General features: G+C 40.8%; 2 protein-coding genes across 6 annotated transcripts in view; one reads left to right on the top strand and one right to left on the bottom strand.

Annotated features, from left to right (window-relative positions):
- prkg2l (protein kinase cGMP-dependent 2, like) overlaps window positions 1-10,650 on the bottom strand; it is a 133,171-nt gene extending 122,521 nt beyond the window's left edge. For all 5 annotated transcript variants that reach the window (XM_061964248.1, XM_061964273.1, XM_061964239.1 and 2 more), the window contains exons 1-2: window positions 10,515-10,650; window positions 10,127-10,314 (exon numbers count right to left, since the gene is read on the bottom strand). In XM_061964248.1, the coding sequence (XP_061820232.1) occupies window positions 10,127-10,248 (122 nt within the window). In that variant the 5' untranslated portion in view covers window positions 10,249-10,314; window positions 10,515-10,650. The remainder of the gene's footprint in view (window positions 1-10,126; window positions 10,315-10,514) is intronic.
- LOC133611230 (general transcription factor II-I repeat domain-containing protein 2-like) lies at window positions 7,565-10,064 on the top strand. The gene is made up of 2 exons (XM_061967954.1): window positions 7,565-9,064; window positions 9,177-10,064. The coding sequence occupies exons 1-2, from the start codon at window positions 8,468-8,470 to the stop codon at window positions 9,378-9,380; spliced, it is 801 nt and encodes a 266-aa protein (XP_061823938.1). The 5' UTR covers window positions 7,565-8,467; the 3' UTR covers window positions 9,381-10,064.
- Window positions 10,651-23,339: the final 12,689 nt, after the last annotated feature.

The raw sequence follows: 23,339 nt of genomic DNA, 5'->3' as shown, positions 1-23,339 counted from the left end.
ACTTGGCGGTCCAATCCTCGGCTACAGAAGCTAGCTCTTGGGACGTGGAACGTCACCTCGCTGGGGGGGAAGGAGCCTGAGCTAGTGCGCGAGGTGAAGAAGTTCCGGCTAGATATAGTCGGACTCACTTCGACGCACAGCAAGGGCTCTGGAACCAGTTCTCTCGAGAAGGGCTGGACTCTCTTCCACTCTGGCGTTGCCGGCAGTGAGAGGCGACGGGCTGGGGTGGCAATTGTTGTTTCCCCCCGGCTCAGAGCCTGTATGTTGGAGTTCAAACCGGTGGACGAGAGGGTAGCTTCCCTCCGCCTTCGGGTGGGGGAACGGGTCCTGACTGTGGTTTGCGCTTACGTGCCAAACCGCAACTCAGAGTACCCACCCTTTTTGGATTCACTCGAGGGAGTACTTGAGGGTGATTCCCTCGTTCTACTGGGGGACTTCAAGGCTCATGTTGGCAGCGACAGTGAAACCTGGAGAGGCGTGATTGGGAAGAATGGCTGCCCGGATCTGAACCCGAGCGGTGTTTTGTTATTGGACTTTTGTGCCCGTCACAGATTGTCCATAACGAACACCATGTTCAAACATAAGGGTGTCCATATGTGCACTTGGCACCAGGACACCCTAGGCCGCAGTTCCATGATCGACTTTGTAGTTGTGTCATCGGATTTGCGGCCTCATGTTTTGGACACTCGGGTGAAGAGAGGGGCGGAGCTTTCTACCGATCACCACCTGGTGGTGAGTTGGCTGCGATGGTGGGGGAGGATGCCGGACAAACCTGGCAGGCCCAAACGCATTGTGAGGGTTTGCTGGGAACGTCTCCTGTCAGAGAGAGTTTCAATTCCCACCTCCGGAAGAACTTTGAACATGTCACGAGGGAGGTGCTGGACATTGTGTCCGAATGGACCATGTTCCGCGCCGCTATTGTCGAGGCGGCTGATTGGAGCTGTGGCCGCAAGGTAGTTGGTGCTTGTCGTGGCGGTAATCCTAGAACCCGTTGGTGGACACCGGCGGTGAGGGATGCCGTCAAGCTGAAGAAGGAGTCCTATCGGGTTCTTTTGGCTCATAGGACTCCTGAGGCAGCGGACAGGTACCGACAGGCCAAGCGGTGTGCGGCTTCAGCGGTCGCAGAGGCAAAAACTCAGACATGGGAGGAGTTCCGTGAGGCCATGGAAAACGACTTCCGGACGGCTTCGAAGCAATTCTGGACCACCATCCGCCGCCTCAGGAAGGGGAAGCAGTGCACTATCAACACCGTGTATGGCGAGGATGGTGTTCTGCTGACCTCGACTGCGGATGTTGTGGATCGGTGGAGGGAATACTTCGAAGACCTCCTCAATCCCACCAACACGTCTTCCTATGAGGAAGCAGTGCCTGGGGAGTCTGTGGTGGGCTCTCCTATTTCTGGGGCTGAGGTTGCTGAGGTAGTTAAAAAGCTCCTCGGTGGCAAGGCCCCAGGGGTAGATGAGATCCGCCCGGAGTTCCTTAAGGCTCTGGATGCTGTGGGGCTGTCTTGGTTGACAAGACTCTGCAGCATCGCGTGGACATCGGGGGCGGTACCACTGGATTGGCAGACCGGGGTGGTGGTTCCTCTCTTTAAGAAGGGGAACCGGAGGGTGTGTTCTAACTATCGTGGGATCACACTCCTCAGCCTTCCCGGTAAGGTCTATTCAGGTGTACTGGAGAGGAGGCTACGCCGGATAATCGAACCTCGGATTCAGGAGGAACAGTGTGGTTTTCGTTCTGGTCGTGGAACTGTGGACCAGCTCTATACTCTCGGCAGGGTCCTTGAAGGTGCATGGGAGTTTGCCCAACCAGTCTACATGTGTTTTGTAGACTTGGAGAAGGCATTCGACCGTGTCCCTCGGGAAGTCCTGTGGGGAGTGCTCAGAGAGTACGGGGTATCGGACTGTCTGATTGTGGCAGTCCGCTCCCTGTATGATCAGTGCCAGAGCTTGGTCCGCATGGCCGGTAGTAAGTCGGACACGTTTCCAGTGAGGGTTGGACTCCGCCAAGGCTGCCCTTTGTCACCGATTCTGTTCATAACTTTTATGGACAGAATTTCTAGGCGCAGTCAAGGCGTTGAGGTGATCTGGTTTGGTGGCTGCAGGATTAGGTCTCTGCTTTTTGCAGATGATGTGGTCCTGATGGCTTCATCTGGCCAGGATCTTCAGCTCTCACTGGATCGGTTCGCAGCTGAGTGTGAAGCGACTGGGATGAGAATCAGCACCTCCAAGTCCGAGTCCATGGTTCTCGCCCGGAAAAGGGTGGAGTGCCATCTCCGGGTTGGGGAGGAGATCTTGCCCCAAGTGGAGGAGTTCAAGTACCTCGGAGTCTTGTTCACGAGTGAGGGAAGAGTGGATCTTGAGATCGACAGGCGGATCGGTGCGGCGTCTTCAGTAATGCGGACGCTGTATCGATCCGTTGTGGTGAAGAAGGAGCTGAGCCGGAAGGCAAAGCTCTCAATTTACCAGTCGATCTATGTTCCCATCCTCACCTATGGTCATGAGCTTTGGGTTATGACCGAAAGGACAAGATCACGGGTACAAGCGGCCGAAATGAGTTTCCTCCGCCGGGTGGCGGGGCTCTCCCTTAGAGATAGGGTGAGAAGCTCTGCCATTCGGGAGGAGCTCAAAGTAAAGCCGCTGCTCCTCCACAACGAGAGGAGCCAGATGAGGTGGTTCGGGCATCTGGTCAGGATGCCACCCGAACGCCTCCCTAGGGAGGTGTTTAGGGCACGTCCGACCGGTAGGAGGCCGCGGGGAAGACCCAGGACACGTTGGGAAGACTATGTCTCCCGGCTGGCCTGGGAACGCCTCGGGGTCCCACGGGAAGAGCTGGACGAAGTGGCTGGGGAGAGGGAAGTCTGGGCTTTCCTGCTTAGGCTGCTGCCCCCGCGACCCGACCTCGGATAAGCGGAAGAAGATGGATGGATCATTGTGGACAACTGTTCACTCAACTGATATAATAAATCCTGAATTCACATTTACTTTCTAACCAGTGGTTCTTCACCTTGTTGGAGGTACCGAACCCCACCAGTTTCATATGCGCATTCACCGAACCCTTCTTTAATGAAAAATAAAATGTTTTTTTTTCAAATTCAAGACAAAGTTATATGTTTAAGGTAACACTTTAGTATGGGGAACATATTCTAAGTAACAACGACTTAATTTTGAGTTTTTTGGACACTAGGGGAACATATTCTAAGTAACAAAGACATAATTTAGAGTTATTTGGTTAGGGTTAAGGTTAGAGGGTTAGGGCCAGGGTTAGAGGGTTAGGGTTATAATAAGGCCATGTCGAATAAGGCATTAATAAGTACTTAATAATGACTAGTTAAGAGCCAATATGTTACTAATTTGCATGTTAATAAGCAACTAATTAATGGTGAATATGTTCCCCATACTAAAGTATTACCATGTTTTTTTACTGGTGCATAAAATGAACCGTGCATGAACATCACCTTGTTCAAAGAACAAAACCAACACAGTGCATAAACTCATAACAAATTACACACCTGCAAATCAGGGTGACTTCTGCTGTTGCCGTATCCGTAATACGCCGATAGGGAGAAGTTTTTATTTACACGATGAGTCGGGTGTGTCTTGACCTCCGCCGAACCCCTGAGCCCGACTCACCGAACCCCTAGGGTTCGATCGAACCCAGGTTAAGAACCACTGTTCTAAACAATCAAAAATATGGGATGTGGCTTTGCTTATCCTACATTTGTACATGTTGGATGTGGGGAGACAACAGCATGACAATCGCTTCATTCCTAGACTATTAAATGTTGTCCCCGCTCCACCACAACAGTATAGCTGACATCAAAGACATGCGCAGTAAGGATAATTGTAACCCAAATTTCGGAAGATGTGTTTTCATGTGCTACAATCCGAAAGTTTTACGGCATAAACCACCTGTCTTGATCGGAATAAAATTTTGATCTGAACTTGTGTGATCGGTTTAGAATCTTCCAAATGCTGTGTTTACTTGAAGCATTTTTATTTTGGTCAGGCTTTTAATCCAATTAAATGTGTCCATGTGCACACATAGCTAATGAGAGATTATCATCACACTTCAATATCTTTAACATAACAAACAATGCCTCTGCTTTAGATCATACTTGCATATGAAAATCAGTTCTTTACCTGGATAAATAAACGTTAAATAAATATACAAATACATGTAAACGACGAAGGAAATGTTTGCGGATGGCCGTCAGGGTACTGCGCTCACAAAGTTGTTGCATTTTTCTTGTTTCTTACATTGAACAAAGACAGCACCATCTACCAAATCAAAATCCTTGTGTGTTAAACATACTTGGCCAATAAAGCTGATTCCGATTCTAATATATTACCCAGAAGGTTTAGCGCTGTAGACAGGAACTGGAAATTGGTCTGAGCTATGCTGGAGAATGACAATTGTGCTGTTTGCTCAATAAAGACTTTATATATTGGTACATGTTTTTCCTGCTTAATCTACATAAGAAACAGACTATATGTTTTGATTAGACAGTTGAAGTGCACATTTGAGCGCCACTCAAGAGACGAATTCGATTGGCCAAAATGTGTCGGTGTACGTCATGACACTAATAGGAGAGATTTTAGACGGTCTGATATACTGTATTCCTATACTGTTTTATATATATATATATATATATATATATATATATATATATATATATATATATATATATATATATATATATATATATATATATATAAAACCAGAAATACCCTGATAATGAGATCAGATTGGGTCGATATTTGCTTTTTTTTTAGCTGATCTGTGATCAGCTGATGAGCTGCGAGCTCAGCTAATCTTTACCACAGCTGTGTCCCAGTGTTTACATGGCTAAAAATTTTACTCACGCAAAAGATTGCCTAAAAAGGAATGCACTTTCAAGGAGAATTTGAGAACAAACTGCAACGAGCGCATTGTCTATCCACACTGTGAAGCCGCTTCTAAGATACTAATCCTCACCACGTTTCCTAATTAATATTTTCACTGGAGGACTAGATTAAAAGGAATGGCTAAGCATACTACACACACACCGAACCGGACGACACAAGAAGATAACCGCTAAATGTAAAGGTGATTGGTCTGGATGACACCTGGAATAGTATTAGTTCATTAACGATACTAAGGTGATTAGATCAATATTTTTCATTTTGTTATTATTACAAAATATTTTATGGATCATTTTTGTTATTGTTTACAAAGTTAAGAAGTAAATCTCTGGATACAGAAAGGGTTTTTGGGCAACACACAAATAATTTAAATGGGAGTCAGTAGTAGTTTTTGATTTTGTTTAGGTATTGTGCACTAGACACTTTATTTTGTTAAAAAAATTAGTATGTAGCATTCAATACCACAAATGTAATACATCAGATTTATAAAATTATAGCAAATTCTAAATTTAATAAGACAAACTTGATTTAATTTTTTTTTTATTGTCTTAAGGTTAAAGTATTGTGTTATGTTTTGCAGGCCACTTTCTACGGCCAGTGTTCAAATACCTTGGCATCAGAGGACTGCAGTCAAGAAAAGCCACCAAGAACATCCTCGAGGCCGCAGAAAAGCTAGGTTCTGGTCGCCCTGGCGAGGGTATCTGATGATTAAAGACCCCGAAACACCCTATGACCGCATGTGCGTCCAATCATCACCGTGAGGTGTATTTAAGTTCTAACTTTAGTTGCCCACTATAAATTATTGTGAGCTCTATTATCTATTGTAAAGTTTCGGATTGGGACTCAAAATGGGATTGGATCTGAAACCAAAAAATCGAATCGGGATTGAAGGGCAAAAGTGTTTATCGGAACATTTAAAAAATGTTTTAACCCTTTTAGACATGCACATGAGTCCGATTGTTTACAAATAATTTTTAGGATACAAATGTGCCTAAAATCTTTGTCCAATGTGTAATCGTCATCATCATGATCAACAAATTAAATGCTCAATTGCATAATCAGTCAAGAAAAAATCCATCCATTTTCTACCGCTTATTCCCTTCGGGGTCACGGGGGGCGCTGGAGCCTATCTCAGCTACAATCGGGCGGAAGGCGGGGTACACCCTGGACAAGTCGCCACCTCATCGCAGGGCCAACACAGATAGACAGACAACATTCACACTCACATTCACACACTAGGGCCAATTTAGTGTTGCCAATCAACCTATCTCCATTTGCATGTCTTTGGAGGTGGGAGGAAGCCGGAATACCCGGAGGGAATCCACACAGTCACGGGGAGGACATGCAAACTCCACACAGAAAGATCCCGAGCGCAGGATTGAACCCAGGACCTTCGTATTGTGAGGCAGACGCACTAACCCCCCTTCCACCGTGCTCCCCGCAAGAAAAAATGTCAAGTAATAATGGTCCGTATTAGTATCGGCAATACTGGCCTTGCAGTAACTTTTCTGCAGTACATTTTGCAGTACTACCCAACTTTTAGCCTAGAGCATACTTGCCAACCCTCCCGAATTTTCCGGGAGACTCCCGAAATTCATCGCCTCTCTCGAAAACCTCCCGGGAACATATTCTCCCGAAAATCTCCCGATTTTCAGCCGGAGCTGGAGGCCACGCCCCCTCCAGCTCCATGCGGACCAGAGTGAGGACAGCCTTTTTTCAGACGAGAGGACAATAGGATGACAAGAAATAAATCATCCAGACTAGAGATACATTGTATTATTGTGTTTATCTTACCTAAAAATAAATATATTTATTAATAAAAAAAAACAAAAAAACGAAATACATTTTTACTATATTTTGCTAAAAACATCAAAATTAATTGTATTTTTATTTGTATTTTTTCTGACTCCTTATTACATCCAGCCATAGAATTATACATTAAAATAAACATATTTGAAATAATTAATTTTAAATTATCATAATAATTAATTTAAAATGACCAAATTTAATTATTAAAATAATTGCTTGTTTATCAACAACTTTAGCATTTTATTCATTACATTTTGAAGCTCTCAGAAGCCAAGTTATGTTATATTCCTTAATATTTATTTATGCAAGTTTGAAGTATCAATTATCTAAACACAGTTTTGTTTGCATATTTTCAGGATGTAGATATATATATATATATATATATATATATATATACATATATATATATATATATATGTAAATACTTGACTTGGTGAATTCTAGCTGCCAATATACTCCTCCCCTCTTAACCACGCCCCCAACCACGCCCCGCCCCACCCCTGACCACGCCCCCCGCCCTCCACCTCCCGAAATCGGAGGTCTCAAGGTTGACAAGTATGGCCTAGAGCAGTGATCCTCAACAGGCGGACCGCGGTCCATGTCCGGACCCAGCGACGTGTCCGTCCGGACCCAGCACGAATTATAGTAAAAAAAAAAAAAAAAAAAAAAAAAAAAAAATTATTATTATAATTATAATTATTATAAAAAATATAATAATTGTATTTATCGTTTCGTTTACACTTCTCCGTGTCTCACTCACTCCGTCTCTCTCTCGCTCTCTCTCTCTCTCTCTCTCTCTCTCTCTCTCTCTCTCAGAGAGAGAAAGAGAGAGAGACGGAGTGAGAGCGAGAGAACGCCACTCTGATTGACTGATATCGGGGGTTGTCCTCTCTATCACAACGACGCGCTGATAGGCTGTTACCACCTGGGTCATACACATGTGCAGAGTGCATGGAACCTTTCGCTGCAGGCACACAGTTGTCTCGTATCGCTACTTCGCTAACTGTTCACTCGTCAGTCACTGAATGTGAATCAAATCACAATGGCATACAGGCTGGTAAAAGAAAGGTGGACAGGGAAAACCGACGTTTCAAGGAAGAATGGACAGAGCAATATGTTTTCATCCTACCTACTGCAAGTACCAGACCAATGTGTCTAATATGCAACAGTACTGTTGCTCTGGTGAAAAGTGAAAATCTGAAACGTCACTATCTGAAAGAGCACCGCGAATTTGAAGACATTTCCTCATGATTCAGAGCTAAGAAAAAAAGAAATAATGAGGCTGAAAAAGTCATATGAAACATCAAGCAAGATTTTTGTTAAATCTATGACACAGCAACAAATAGCAACAGAGTGCTCACTCAGAGTGGCATGGAAGAAGAGAAGCCATTCTCTGATGCAGAAATAATTAAAGAATGCTTGACTGAAGTGATGGGTGCCATGTTTGAAGGCAAAGAAAAGGAGGAAATGACAGCTAAAATAAATCAAATCCCACTCTCTGATGCCACAGCTACCAGACATACTGAAATACTGGCTGGTGATTTGTCCAAGCAGCTTTGTGATGGAATAAAAAACGCAGAGTGCATATCCCTAGCAGTGGATGAGTCCACTGACACCACTGACAAAATGCTCAGTTGTTGGTGTTTGTGAGGTATTATGATGAGGAAAAGAGGGAGTTTATTGAAGATGTTTTGGGCCTGGCAAACCTCAGTAGACAAACAAGGGGAGAAGACATCTATAAAGCAATATCAGAAATGCTGAATGAAAAAGGGATAGATCTGAAGAAAGTTGTGTCCATTGCTACTGATGGAGCTCCAGCCATGTTGGGGAGAGAGAAGGGACTGGTTCCGCGTCTGAGAGAACACCACCCTGGCCTGATATATTATCACTGCATAATCCACCAGTCTGTCCTTTGTGCAAGTCTTGGAGAAGTGTACTCTGAAATCATGACAACAATGATGAAACTCATAAACTTCTTGAGAGCATCATCTGCACTGCAGCACCGCTTGCTGCGCACATTCCTAACAGAGGTAGATGCTGCTTTTGATGATTTGCTCGTGCACAACAACGTCAGATGGCTGAGCAAAGGCAGGGTCCTGGAGCGTTTTTGGGCCGTTAGAGAAGAGCTGCAAGTGTTTCTGTCCCAGCAAAATAGCGCAAAAGCAAAACAGTTCCTGGAATTTCTGCAAAATGCTGGGAAAATGGAAGCTGTGGCATTTTTGGCTGATATAACCTCCCATCTCAATGACCTAAGTCTCAAGCTACAGGGGAAGAAGAACACAGTGTGTGAGCTGATGTCAGAAGTCCGTTCCTTCCAGAGGAAGCTGGAGGTTTTCAAAAGTGACATACAGGTAACTAATTTGTTATTATTATTTTCTACTACACACTATTTTCTTCCACTTGTTAATTCATACCTATTTTTAAGCATTGTTCCTAATATATATTTAAACTGTGTATCTACAGGAGGAACTGCTCCACTTCCCCAAACTTCTGGAACTGACCAAAGGAGAGGGAGATCATCAGTGCCATTTGGAATTCTTGGAAAAACTCATTGCAAATTTCAAGACTCGCTTTGATGGCTTCATTTTGGGAAAACAAGTCCTGCTGTTCATTGAAAACCCATTCCTGATCAGAAATGTGAGTGCGTTCTCTGCAGAAGCAAAATAAGTCTTCCCATGGGCCAGAGCTGCTTCACTGCAGACTGAGCTCATTGACCTCCAAGAAAGTGTCGCACTGAAAGAGGCTCAGTGTGACGCCATCACCTTCTGGTCAAAGCTGGTCATTCCTTCCAAGTTCCCTCTGCTGCATAAGATGGCCTGTCACATCCTCACAATGTTTGGCTCAACATACAGCTGTGAGTCTGCCTTCTCTACAATGAACATTGTGAAGAACAAGTACCGCAGCAGACTGACCAATGAACACCTGGATCAGTGTCTCCGCCTGGCCATCACACCTTTTGTGCCAAAGTTCAAAGTCTTGGCTTCAACCCCAAGAGCCCAATTCTCCCATTGAGCAGCTGTGTTTTACACAATGGGGATGTACTGTACCATAGTTATATTTGCACATGAATGAGATCTGTTGAGGTCATTTGTTTACCAGGGATAGGAGGGTTGTGTTTAAAAGTATTTATTTTTTGTTAAAACTGAAAGTTTTATTTAAGTTCTTATTTATTTTTGTTTCAAAGAAAATCTTTCATGTATTTTATTGGATATTTATTTTATTTTTGTTAATTTTAAGAAAATGTTAAACTACTACCTACCTCCTGCTACTATATAAGCTTGACCGATAATAAACGGACCCAGCCTGTTTCAAAAAAACATTTGTGGACCTTCAAGATTTGTACTTGAGGACCCCTGGCCTAGAGCGACATGCTACACACTGCACATGAAGAAAATCTGATAAGACATGCTTACTTCAAGATGTCTGTGTCCAGGCATGGAGGGTCCGTATGAATGGAGGCCAGGCAGGTGTTCTCCTCAGTCCGCTGGGCTTTTATTGAACCATTGCCCATGGCCAGACATTGGTTTGCCACCATAGGAATGGATCTCAGCGCCAACTCAAAGCAATGGTAGTCTGCTTACTGGATACATCTGATGTTGTACTATAAATTATTATACTATGACTCAATATTGTATTGTGATAGAAACATATTACAAATTGGGTAAAGTAATTTGATTATCTTAATGTCCTTTTTGCCAACACAACATGTACTTACTTTTGTAAGCAGTCATTTCTGGGTGAAAACTATCAAGCTATACTGTAAATTGATTACATTTATGAATATAATGTTGTAATCTTTACCTTTAAATGTCGTGTCCAGCTAATATTCCTTGTTCCCTCGAGAACTCGACACACACCTGCATCTTGTCTTTCTCCTGTCCACAAGCACAATGCCACTGTTTGCTAGGCAGGGATCTTTTTTCATGCGTTACCAAGGGTGCTTCTGATCAAAGTGAAGTATCTGGCAGCCCCGAAGCGCATACTGTGTGTGTGTGTGTGTGTGTGTGTGTGTGTGTGTGTGTGCGTGTGTGTGTGTGAGTGGATGTGTGCGTGTGTTTGTATGTCTGTATGTGTGTGTGTGTGTGTGTGTGTGTGTGTGTGTGTGTGTGTGTGTGTGTGTGTGTGTGTGTGTGTGTGTGTGAGTGAATGTGGGTGTGTGTGTTTGTGTGAGAGATAAAGAGTCTGACATTTAAACAACCGTAAATGTTGGCCAGAAGGAAGCATGACTTTATTTCTATGCTCCTGGAGCACGATCCATAAAAGTATGTTTGGAGGAGTTCAGTTGAACTGCTGCCTCAAAAGAACATTCTGGGTTTGCATGCCACCTTAGTCCTGTGTGGAGTTGGCATGGGTGGTTTCTTGTGCCGTTTATGACACACCCATTATTATTTCAGCTTAATGACGACCATTGGCATTGTTAGGCCTATTTTAGGGGGGCTCAAGCCCCCCTAAATAATTTGGTGTTATATATATATATATATATATATATATATATATATATATATATATATATATATATATATATTTTTTTTTTTTTTACAAATACATGCCGACATATTCATTATAAAGTGGCCCGAATATGAGTTTAAATAAATAATCATATAAACTGTCATTATTCACTCAGTTTACCCTCACTTCATAGCGTAAATCACCAAAAATGATTTCCTGGCGCGGCACCGCTGCTGCCCACTGCTTCCCTCACCTCCCAGGGGGTGAACAAGGGGATGGGTCAAATGCAGAGGACACATTTCACCACACCTAGTGTGTGTGTGTGACAATCATTGGTACTTTAAGGTAGAGAGCCCCTTTAGTGTGTCGGTATCCAATCCATTCCACTTGTTCATACAGAAAATGCCCACATCACTCAAAATCCAGTCAGCATTTTCTCTGCGACCTTGCCTGCGGTCCTTAGACTTGTTCATATAGAAAATGCCCACATCACTCTTGTAGAATCTATATAAAGTAATATACATTAGCCTAATGTTAAAATAATGAAAAAACATCATTAAATATATTTGTTTTATTGTATTGTTACATTAATAGCTGTTGTATTATTATAGGATGGCTTGTTAAACATTTCATAGGATTTTCAGAGGGAGGAAAAACCAAGACATTTAATATAACATGTTAAATGAATAAATACATAAAAAGAAAAAGAAAAAAAATGGTTAAAAGCCATAGTCCCGGGGAGCATTTCATTTCGTCACGTGCATTTTTTAAACAATAATAACAATGAATAATTTCTAAGTATTTGTTAGTATTTTGTGTAGTTTTGTGCTCGTGCGCTACGTTCGCTCTCCTGGGGGCTAAGCCCCCCCTGTCCTTAAAAGCTAGTGACGCCCCTGATGACGACCATAAATGGTCTGAAATCCCAGTTGTGTCTCTGTGTGTCACCTTATATGGTACTGTTCCACCTTCAAGGTTCTTTAAAGCTTTGACTCAGTCGCCTTGTCAACCTGCTGATGACACATTAGGGGCAACTCAGCGTTCAGTATCTTGCCCAAGCAGACTTTGACATAATCCAGGGGTGACGTGACTGAGGAGCCACAACCTGGTTGGGAAACGGCGGTGTATTGATCCGATATTAATATCCAATTGGCCCGATATCAGTGGAAAACAAGTATCGGATGATATCGGCTTGCATATAATATTTCTGATGAAGCCCCGATAGAAGCAGTCCTGCAGTGCATTTACTTTTGCGTGCAAGTTGGATAGCCTACTTCATTATTTGATCACATAAGAAAATTAATTTTCTGCAGCAAATTAATGTCCATATGTGACAATAATTTGCTACAGCAAAATGATGGACAAATACAAATATGTTTTCATGCACAGTGCCTCAGTTTAAGAATGAAGAGAGACATGTAGAAGTGCTATTAGCTTCAATTCTATTCATTATACGACACAAAAGTAAAGCGCTAAACTGTTTAATCATCTTGTTTTCAACCATGTCTTTATGCAACACACTCACAATTTTCAACAATATGCAGCTTTATTGGCATTATTTATCACTAATCATCCGTGATGTTTTGCTTCTTTCGCAGTCAGTCAAAGATGTAGGAGTGCACTAAGGCAGAGATGTGGGCACGGCTTGCGGCTGAGGTATCGGATTGTTAGAAAATTTGTATTTCTGTAAACATTCATATTTTCACTTGGAGATACATTTAGAATTAATATTTATTTATATTTATCTATTATACTTAATATTGTTATTGAGATTAACATTTAGGTTTAAAGTTTTGATTTAGATTTAACGTTTAGATTTAGTTTTAACATTTAGATTTAACCTTTAGATTTAGATTTAACATTGCGATGTTACATTTTTAGTCACCATTTAATTTAAACTCATATGTGATGAAAATGAGTTCAATGTGAGAAAATTGAGCTAAATGTGAAAAATATATCTGCTAGAAAATTGTAACTGATTTTTTTACACTTGGCACCCCACGGGGACGGTGCTAGGCAGGCATATAAGAGGGGGCAGTCAGAAATGTGAAGGGGGCATCATGTGTGCACGCTGATCCATCATGCTCCAGCACTTTTTATCTGTGCTAATACAGTAGTAACATTGCCTCCTTTATTGAATTTGGCTGTCAGCTGCAGTATGAGCCTGATTTACTAAGATCCAAACACCACGCACTAAACAGCGTGAGCAAACTTTAAATAGCGTGTACTAATAGTGGGCATGTTGCGTGTGATTTACAAAGACTGTGTTTACAATTGTAAAGTGGTGCAAACCGCCTTAATTGATGAGGGTTTTAGCGTGTACAGGGCATCTCTCAGTTTGCACAGTTACTAAATATTAACCAAGATAGTGCTCCCAAAATGGTGATGAGCAAACTTTTAGTAAATCAGGACCTATGAGTCCAACTCCAACCTGGAGAAGAGGATTGCACTTTGTCAGTCCTCGACTTTTATAACTGTACAATTTAGGTGTCCCAACTGAAGACTAAGCTCCTGCTAGTAGCTCTTAACCATAGTAAGGTAATACTAATAATACTAGATAACATTTGGATAACAAATCTCAAAGTGCTACAGAGTAAAAAGATCACAAAAGCATTAACACAGACAGTAAAAAAAACTATTAAAATGAGCTATATGCCTTTTTTTTTGTATGTAGGTTTTGAGCCCTTTTTTAAAGGCCTACTGAAATGCGATTTTCGTATTTAAACGGGGATAGCAGGTCCATTCTATGTGTCATACTTGATAATTTCGCGATATTGCCATATTTTTGCTGAAAGGATTTAGTAGAGAACATTGACGATAAAGTTCGCAACTTTCGGTCGCTGATAAAAAAGCCTTGCCTGTACCGGAAGTAGCAGACGAGTAGCGTGACGTCACAGGTTGTGGAGCTCCTCACATCCGCACATTGTTTACAATCATGGCCACCAGCAGCGAGAGCGATTCGGACCGAGAAAGCGACGATTTCCCCATTAATTTGAGCGAGGATAAAAGATTTGTGAATGAGGAAAGTGAGAGTGAAGGACTAGAGGGCAGTGGGAGCGATTCAGATAGGGAAGATGCTGTGAGAGGCGGGTGGGACCTGATATTCAGCTGGGAATGACTAAAACAGTAAATAAACACAAGACATATATATACTCTATTAGCCACAACACAACCAGGCTTATATTTAATATGCCACAAATTAATCCCGCATAACAAACATCTCCCCCCTCCCGTCCATATAACCCGCCAATACAACTCAAACACCTGCACAACACACTCAATCCCACAGCCCAAAGTACCGTTCACCTCCCCAAAGTTCATACAGCACATATATTTCCCCAAAGTCCCCAAAGTTACGTACGTGACACGCACATAGCGGCACGCACGTACGGGCAAGCGATCAAATGTTTGGAAGCGTACTCACGGTACCGTGTCTGCGTATCCAACTCAAAGTCCCCCTGGTAAGAGTCTCTGTTGTCCCAGTTCTCCACAGGCCAATGGTAAAGATTGACTGTCATCTTTCGGGAATGTAAACAATGAAACACCGGCCGTGTTTGTGTTGCTGACGTTGGCCGCAATACACCGCTTCCCTCCTACAGCTTTCTTCTTTGCTGTCTCCATTGTTCATTGAATAAATTGCAAAAGATTCACCAACACAGATGTCCAGAATACTGTGGAATTTTGCGATGATAACAGACGCCTTAATAGCTGGCCACCATGCTGTCCCAAAATGTCGTGCCGGCGTCATCATACCGAGACGTTTTCAGCAGGATATGTCGCGCAAAATTTAAAATTGCACTTTAGTAAGTTAACCCGGCCGTATTGGCATGTGTTGCAATGTTAAGATTTCATCATTGATATATAAACTATCAGACTGCGTGGTCGGTAGTAGTGGGTTTCAGTAGGCCTTTAAAAGCATCCACTGTCTTTTGGGCCCTGAGGTGGTCAGGAAGGGTGTTCTACAGATGGGGAGCGCCAGCTGAGGTGTGTGGTGTGAGGATGTCAGTGAGGTAAGTGGGGGCATCACCGTGCAGACAGTGGTGGGTGTACAGGAGGCCCTTGTACTCAATGCGGGCGGTGGATGGGGTTGATGTGCTCATACTTCCGCACCCTCATCAGGACCCTGGCAGCGCTGTTCTGAACACAGTTTTTGGAGGGATCCCGATGAGGAGTTTGTTACAGTAAAAAAGGCATGCTTCTCTGCAGCTGGAAGGGAGAGGAAGGGGCAGATTTTGGAGGTGTTACAGAGGTGAAAGAAGGAGGTTTTGCAGATGTGGATGAGATGGAAGGAGAGGTGGGGATCAAACGTGACCACAAGGTTTGTAACGGAGGGAGAGAAGGGAAAGTTGTGGCCAAAAAATTAAACTGAGGTAATGTGGGAAGAACGGAGTTGTTGAGGAGTACCGGTTTGGATGGTTTCTGTTTTTGAGCCGTTCAGCTGCAGGAAGTTTTGACTCAGAAGCGGCGAACAGTCAACGCCAGCGTCCCCTCCTCATGTAACATATATCATAAGGTGGCAATCTCTCAGGGGGGGAACTAAAAATTAATAAATAAATGAAATTAAGTATCTCGGTATCAACCATCTCAACATTTATCTTAACGTGACGGCTTGATTCCTAAAGGGAAAATGCACTTTAAAAAAAAAAAAATTGCCTATCGTTCACAATCATTATAAGAGACAAGAAGTCAAAAGTTTTTAGTTTTTTTCTTCACTTTCTAACATGTAAAAATCTGCTCGTTCTAGTTGGCTCGCAATGCAGCTAATGGAAGCAATCAATTATACCTCTAAATTACTTTAAAAAAAGCATTCAAAAACAGTCAACAATACTTAATTTATGTTCCGTAACCCATAAAATAACCAAGCTGTGGCCACACTGGTATTGTAAGAGCGAACACTGAGGAAATATTTTTCTAGCCCATCGCCATGCTCTGGTAATAGCTTCTTGGTCAACACGAAAAACGTTTGAGTTTGTAACGCAAAACACTGCGATACGACACCAATTTGTACTGACTGAAAAACATGAGCAATCAGATTACAATATCTGTAAAGTACTTGGCCCACATTTCATGTTTTGTTTGTACACAGCTAGCCAGACAGTGTACAGTATGTACTGTAGTTGTAATAACACGCATGACTTGCTGCGTGTATCATGATCAATATTAAAGGGACTTACTTGATGGACAGTTGTTCGTCTGGTCTAGCTGGCCGGGGACGTTTCCTGTTGATTTTGGGTAAACACTCCATTTATGTCGAAATAGCTTGGCTCCAAATTCCACATTTATAGAGTCAAAATCACTTTCACCTCACTCTTCTGGCTTCCGTCTGCACCAACATTTCACCCTTCCTTCGTGCTGACTTCTATAAGCAGCAGTATATTTAGCTTTAAATGTATAAGGTTGGGAACCCTCATTTGTCCACAAATAGTCGTCTTCGTTGTCTGCTACCAAGTCTGCCATGATTAGAAAACACACTCGTGTTTGATTCCGGAAGTAGTAACACAAGTTGTCGCCTGAAATACAAAGTGCGCTGCAATGGAAACGGAAATCAATCCGGGAAACATTTTCAAAACACTGTGAATATTGAAAATATTACAGATTGTTATGTACATGTTTGTTACTACATTATATATAGACTTAGAGTGTGTATATAAAACGTTGCTTGAGGGTTTTGAATATGAAAGCTACAACAGTGACTCCCATTTGCCGCATCTTTCAAACGTGTTTTATCATATTTAAAATCGTAACAAAAATAAAAAAAGACATATGTGTTCTTGTCTCTCTTGTGAACGATAGGCAAAATTAAAAAAAAAGTGCAATCCCCCTTTAGACTAAATTTAACCAATAAGACTTCACACACATTAGTCAATATTTACAAAACTGAATAAAACATATATTCTTCTCAAACTAATTAATCGTCAGGTCATCTGAATTAAGCCCCAAAGTTTCTGTATTCTCCAGTTATTTATACAAAGATTTATACAAACTTATCAACACTTCCCACACTCTAGACATAGTAATGTGTTTTACTGTACCAACTAACTAACAAGGAGTCATCAGTTTCCCCTGTTCTTTTAAATTATATTTATTTAATTATGTTCGCTGACCAGTAAGCATGAAAAGCAGTGGTTCTTAACCTGGGTTCGATCAAACCCTAGGGGTTCGGCGGAGGTCAAGACACACCCGACTCATCGTGTAAATAAAAACTTCTCCTTATCGGCGTATTACGGATATGGCAACAGCAGAAGTCACACTGATTTGTAGGTGTGTAATATGTTGTGAGTTTATGCACTGTGTTGGTTTTGTTCTTTGAACAAGGTGATGTTCATGCACGGTTCATTTTGTGCACCAGTAAAAAAAACCTTGGTAACACTTTAGTATGGGGAACATACTCACCATTGATTAGTTCCTTATTAACATGCAAATTAGTAACATATTGGCTCTTAACTGGTCATTATTAAGTACTTATTAATGCCTTATTCGATATGGTTTTAAATGTGCTTTATAAATAAAGTTGATTTGATTTGATTATTATAACCCTAACCCTCTAACCCTGGCCCTAACCCTCTAACGCTAACCCTAACCCTCACCAAATAACTCTAAATTAAGTCGTTGTTACTTAGAATATGTTCCCCATACTAAAGTGTTACCAAAAACATATAACTTTGTCTTGAATTTGAAAAAAAAAAACATTTTATTTTTCACTTTAGAAGGGTTCGGTGAATGCGCATAGGAAACTGGTGGGGTTCGGTACCTCCAACAAGGTGAAGAACCACTGATGTAGAGACTTGCAGCGTGAGGAGGTTCACATTGTATATTAACAGACAGAAAAGAAAGCATGAAGACAATTACAGCGTGAGGAAGTCCACATTGACGGTATCGTAAATATTCGTTTTCATCAGCATTTAAACAGGAATAGCAACTGATAGCTCTTTTCGATAGAACACCTACATCAGTTGTGGCTTGTGCAGCCCTTTGAGTCACTTGTTTTTAAGGGTTATATAAATAAACTTTGATTGATTGATTGATTGATTGATTGATTGATTGATTGATTGATTGATCAGCAAATATACACAGCTTTAACATACAGATGTGTCAATGTCACAATCGATGGCTCGCCTGCTGATAGCATCAAATAGCATCAAAAATAAAATGTGTCCTCTTCAATTTCTCCCAGGTATTCACATTTGACAATGTAAATATCCATCCATCCATCCATTTTCTACCGTTTATCCTTTTTGGGGTCGCGAGGGGTGCTGGAGCCTATCTCAGTAGAACATGTTAAATCCATACCTTTGTTTTGGCGCTGCCGCCGGCAGTGAGATATTGAACTTCCTCGTCTCAGAAGGAAAAGCATCTGATTGGCACGTCGCTAACTCCCACCGTCTCTCATATTGTATGCTATTAAAGAACTGCAATTGGATATATTCCAAAACTTGTGTCACCCATTTACGAGACAAAATTAAATGTGATTGAATTTTGTTTTTGACAACTTTTAGTCTTGTTTTTATTTGTCGACGCAGGTTTACTGAGGGCTGAGGAGAGGGGTGTGTGTGTTTTTTTGTGCGCGAGGATTCGCGGAGCCTGACTCAGGTCCATCCATCCATCCATTTTCTACCGCTTATTCCCTTCGGGGTCGCGGGGGGCGCTGGAGCCTATCTCAGCTACAATCGGGCGGGAGGCGGGGTACACCCTGGACAAGTCGCCACCTCATCGCAGGGCCAACACAGATAGACAGACAACATTCACACTCATATTCACACACACTAGGGACCATTTTTTTAGTGTTGCCAATCAACCTATCCCCAGGTGCATGTTTTTGGAGGTGGGAGGAAGCCGGAGTACCCGGAGGGGAACATGCAAACTCCACACAGAAAGATCCCGAGCCTGGGATTGAACCCCAGACTACTCAGCACCTTCGTATTGTGAGGCAGACGCACTAACCCCTCTTTCACCGTGCTGCCCCCTGACTCAGGTGATGAACAGCAAAGAGGGAAGATAACATTATACGAGTGTTGTAGCATGTTCCCTTTTCAGCTGATTTTTACGCTATTGCACATCATTTTGTCAACTTGTCATACATACATTTTGTGGGTATATTAAAATGTACTTTCCCAACTTCAAACATTTTGATTTGAGGGGGCAAGACATTTACTTGTCCCCACGTAGAGACGGCTCCGGCGCCCCTATATACAGTAAATTATGTGTAAATTCTACTCCACGGTCACGGTACCTTTTGAGTAGGTCTGCAAGATGTTTGATTGTGGAGGCATTCTCATTTTTCAAACAATTGATTTTATTGTGAGAAATGTTGTATTATTACCAACACCACAATTGACAGAACAAATGCAGCAATTGTTTGGGATACGTTTGGAGAGATTTGGACAAGGTCGGGAGGAGGGGGTGGGGGGAGTCAGAAAATGCATTTTAAAATTACTTAAAAACCTTAACAGCACAAAAGAACAGCAGTGGTATTTCAATATTTGCAATGACAAAGGGGCCCATTTAATAGAGGTTGAAGACATGCCGTTTGTATGGTTTACAAACACCCCCGCTTTTTGTGATTATATGTAACATGTTTGTGTGCTATGGCAAATTAGGATTTTTCCCTTGGCCTCAGTCTGGGCCCCCTCCCGGGTGTCCAGCCTTTGACTGATATTTTTTTTACCCCCCCCCCCCCCAATATCACCTGTTTCCCACCTTTTTTAAGGAGCGCCGTAAGTGTCTGATCCGTTGGCGGTCCTGTTCTTGTCTCCCTGTAATGTATGTCTGCTCTTACTGCCGAAAATGCAATTTCAGTTCTTAACTGTCCATTCTTAACATGTTAAGAATGGACAATAAACAGCACCTTGTACAAGTCATAACAATAAAAGCATGTTATGCTTTTATGGAAATGTTTAGGAAAGTCTACTACTTGTAGACCTGTATGTCCCCTCTGAAACACACACAACACACAATATGCTGAACATGAAAATGCTTTTTATTTTCATATTGTGACAGAAAAATCTGTTTGGCATTCAGTGATGACAGCTGCCATTGTGCAAATAAAAGATAAGTAAAAACATTAATGTAAAACAAAGTCAATATCCTTACTTTATATAAAAAAAAATACTTCACCTTCCTCATCTTTAAGGTATTTATTAAATACCTCAACTGGCTGGAAGTTACATTGAATGTCAAAGAAACAAATACGTACACATCAATTCAATGTCGTGATAGCATAGAAATCCTCTCATGAGTCATGAAGGAAAAAAAAGTCTAATATTGTTTATATAAATGTGCATATTATTAATAACGGAAATTAAATGACATCAAATTCATGCAAAGTCACAATAATGCCCTTGTTGACCATATTTGACTCATATGCGATTTAAAAATATAAATTTTAAAAGATTGCTGATTGTTTTATAAACAACATTAGCAGTTTTTATGGACATCAAAATAATTTGATCTGAAAAAAACAAGTTAGTACTTTTTACTTCATTTACAAATCATGGTCATGATTCAGCACTTCTCCACTAGATCACACAATTTACTTCTAGATCACTAGAACTAGATCAATTAACTTGACAACAGTCAATATGTTTCTATGCACTAAATTAGTCTGATTTCTCAAGTAGAAAAAAAAAGAAGAAAATAATAGTAAAAGACCGTCCGTCCCCGACTGATATCCAGAGGAAGGTTGCTATTGTTCGGGACTGTTGTGCGAAAAGTTAGTCAGTTGGCTTGCACAAATGCAGCAAGAAGAGGTTTGTGTACACTTTATTATTCACCTGTTTTATCCCTGCTTCATTATCTTTCATCTAATTTGTATTTTGTTCATTAGTCCGAATTAAGCCGGCATTATACATTTCCTTAGCTATCTTCTTAAATAATATTTTTTTCTACCATCGATGCACTTCAAAATGTTCTGTATTTTTCATTTGTGAGGCAAATAAAATAAACAGTCTCCTCTTCATTACTATTGTTGCTGATTTTCATTAAATGGTATCTACTTGCCGGTCCTTAAAAAAACGAACACACGGATTAAAGTGTTTCCTTGGGTTGTAGGAAGCTTATTTAAAGCTGAACTATTTGAGAAATCGGACAAATTTAGTGCATGGACACGTACTGAGTGAGAAAATTACTATCTGATCCCCTGCTGCTGATTCAGTAAAATTTACCTCTACAGAGTTATAAACAGTCCATCATCTTTATGGTGGGTTTATTACAATGTTAAAAACATTAAATAAAGGTTACACGAGAATGTAACAGAGTTGTTATGTGTCCATGAAACACACAAATTAGCAGAGTACTGCAGATATCTTCTTATCACATGTATATACTCTCTTAAATAACTGTAACTCCACACCACCATAGGCAAGACCAAATAACTATTCTCAGGGACAGTACAAGTACAAGTACAAGTACACTTTTGCAAGTCCTACAACTACAAGAAACTACAAGTACACTACACTACGACAGGTACTACAACTGCAAGTACTGTAACTATGAGTACACTACTACTGCAGGGGCACTACTACAAGAAACCCCAATACTACGACTACAAGAAACTACAAGTACTACAACAATAAACATATAATACAGCAAGTCCAACAAACTGCAAGTACTCTGTTGCAAGTAATACAACTACACGAAACTACAAGTACACTATTACAAATATTACAACAACAGAAAACTGTGAGTTATCTACAACAAGTACTCAATTATAAGTACTCTACTGCAAGTACCACAACTAAAATAAACTACAAGTACTCTGCTGCAAGGACTGCAAATACATAAAACTACAGGTACTCTAATACAAGTACTACAACTAACAATAAGTAATGCACCTACAACAAACTACAAGTAGGCCTACACTACAAGAAACTACAAGTACACTACTACTAGTACTACATCTAAAATAAACTACAAGTACTACATCTATAAGAAACTACAAGTACACAACTACAAGCCCACTTTGGCAAGTACTACAACTATAAGAAACTACGAGTACACTACTACAAGTCCGACAACTACAAGAAACTACAAGTACACTACTACAAGTACTTTACCTAAAAGAAACGAGAAGTACTATGAGTAAATGAAACTACAGTGTTAAGTCACATTTTATATTGTGGTCAAATTCTTATTTAACTCATTCAAATAAAATACAAAAATCACAACTCTTATTTCATGCTGTTTTTTCTGGATTTCTTTTACTCTATTGTACTCTTTTAAACTGTTGATGTGTTTATGCTAGGGGAAAAATACAGCTGGGGATCAAATACTAATAATTTTCCACACTGTGTGACTTTTCATGGATATAATAATTGTCACTTATATTTCAACATTACTGGACTGGCCAATAAACTTATTATCAGAATGAAAGTAAAAAATACAAAAAACACAGGAATTAAAGTTGTGCTGTTGAATATAACACAACTTAGAAAGAAAGAAAGGGTTAGGGTTACAGTATGATTATACATTTGATTCATCTGTTGAGTTATTAGTTATAAAGCTTTACACTAAAAGCTGGGCCCTACAATAGCTATCATAATATTTTAGTCATTTAAAAGTTTATTTCCTCACTTTTTAAAACCTCACAATTTCAGTGATTTTAACAACTAAGCAGGGCATATATTTGACAATTAAATATGTGCTCAAAAATGACAAAAAGTGTCTATTTGTTAAAAAAAACCTGTCTCACAAATGAAATGTGTACAGTCATAAATCTGTGTTATTGTTAACATATTTTTCCTTTACCTTTTAGCACAATTCCTACAACTTCTCGCTAAAACACTTAAACTAGTAAAAAAAAACACATTCCATCATTGCTGCTCTATATACATTCATGGATCTTATGAAAATAAACTTTCCAATAAACAGAATAATTCAGTTTCAATTTGGATCGAGCTCGCGCAGATCAGATTATTTGGTACCTTTCACATGGAACTGAATTGAACTGAACTGTATCACATAGTACATATATACAATGAGAACTAAAGGAAATGAAGACAAATACAATAATAATAAAGAAAGGTTCTGATGAGAAACCAAAAAAACAAATTGTACATTCCTCTTTTTGCATATACTGTAGCTAATCATTTGTAGAAGTACATTATATGGACAATATTACTACATGGGAACACGTTTTTGTTGACACCCCGTCGAAGCTTACCCTGTCCTGATCCATTGTGTTTT

Source organism: Nerophis lumbriciformis, linkage group LG02, assembly GCF_033978685.3.
Source record: "Nerophis lumbriciformis linkage group LG02, RoL_Nlum_v2.1, whole genome shotgun sequence".
Lineage (NCBI taxonomy): Eukaryota > Metazoa > Chordata > Actinopteri > Syngnathiformes > Syngnathidae > Nerophis > Nerophis lumbriciformis.
The sequence above is the reverse complement of the archived record's forward strand: the minus strand, read 5'-3'. Positions and strand labels throughout refer to the sequence as shown.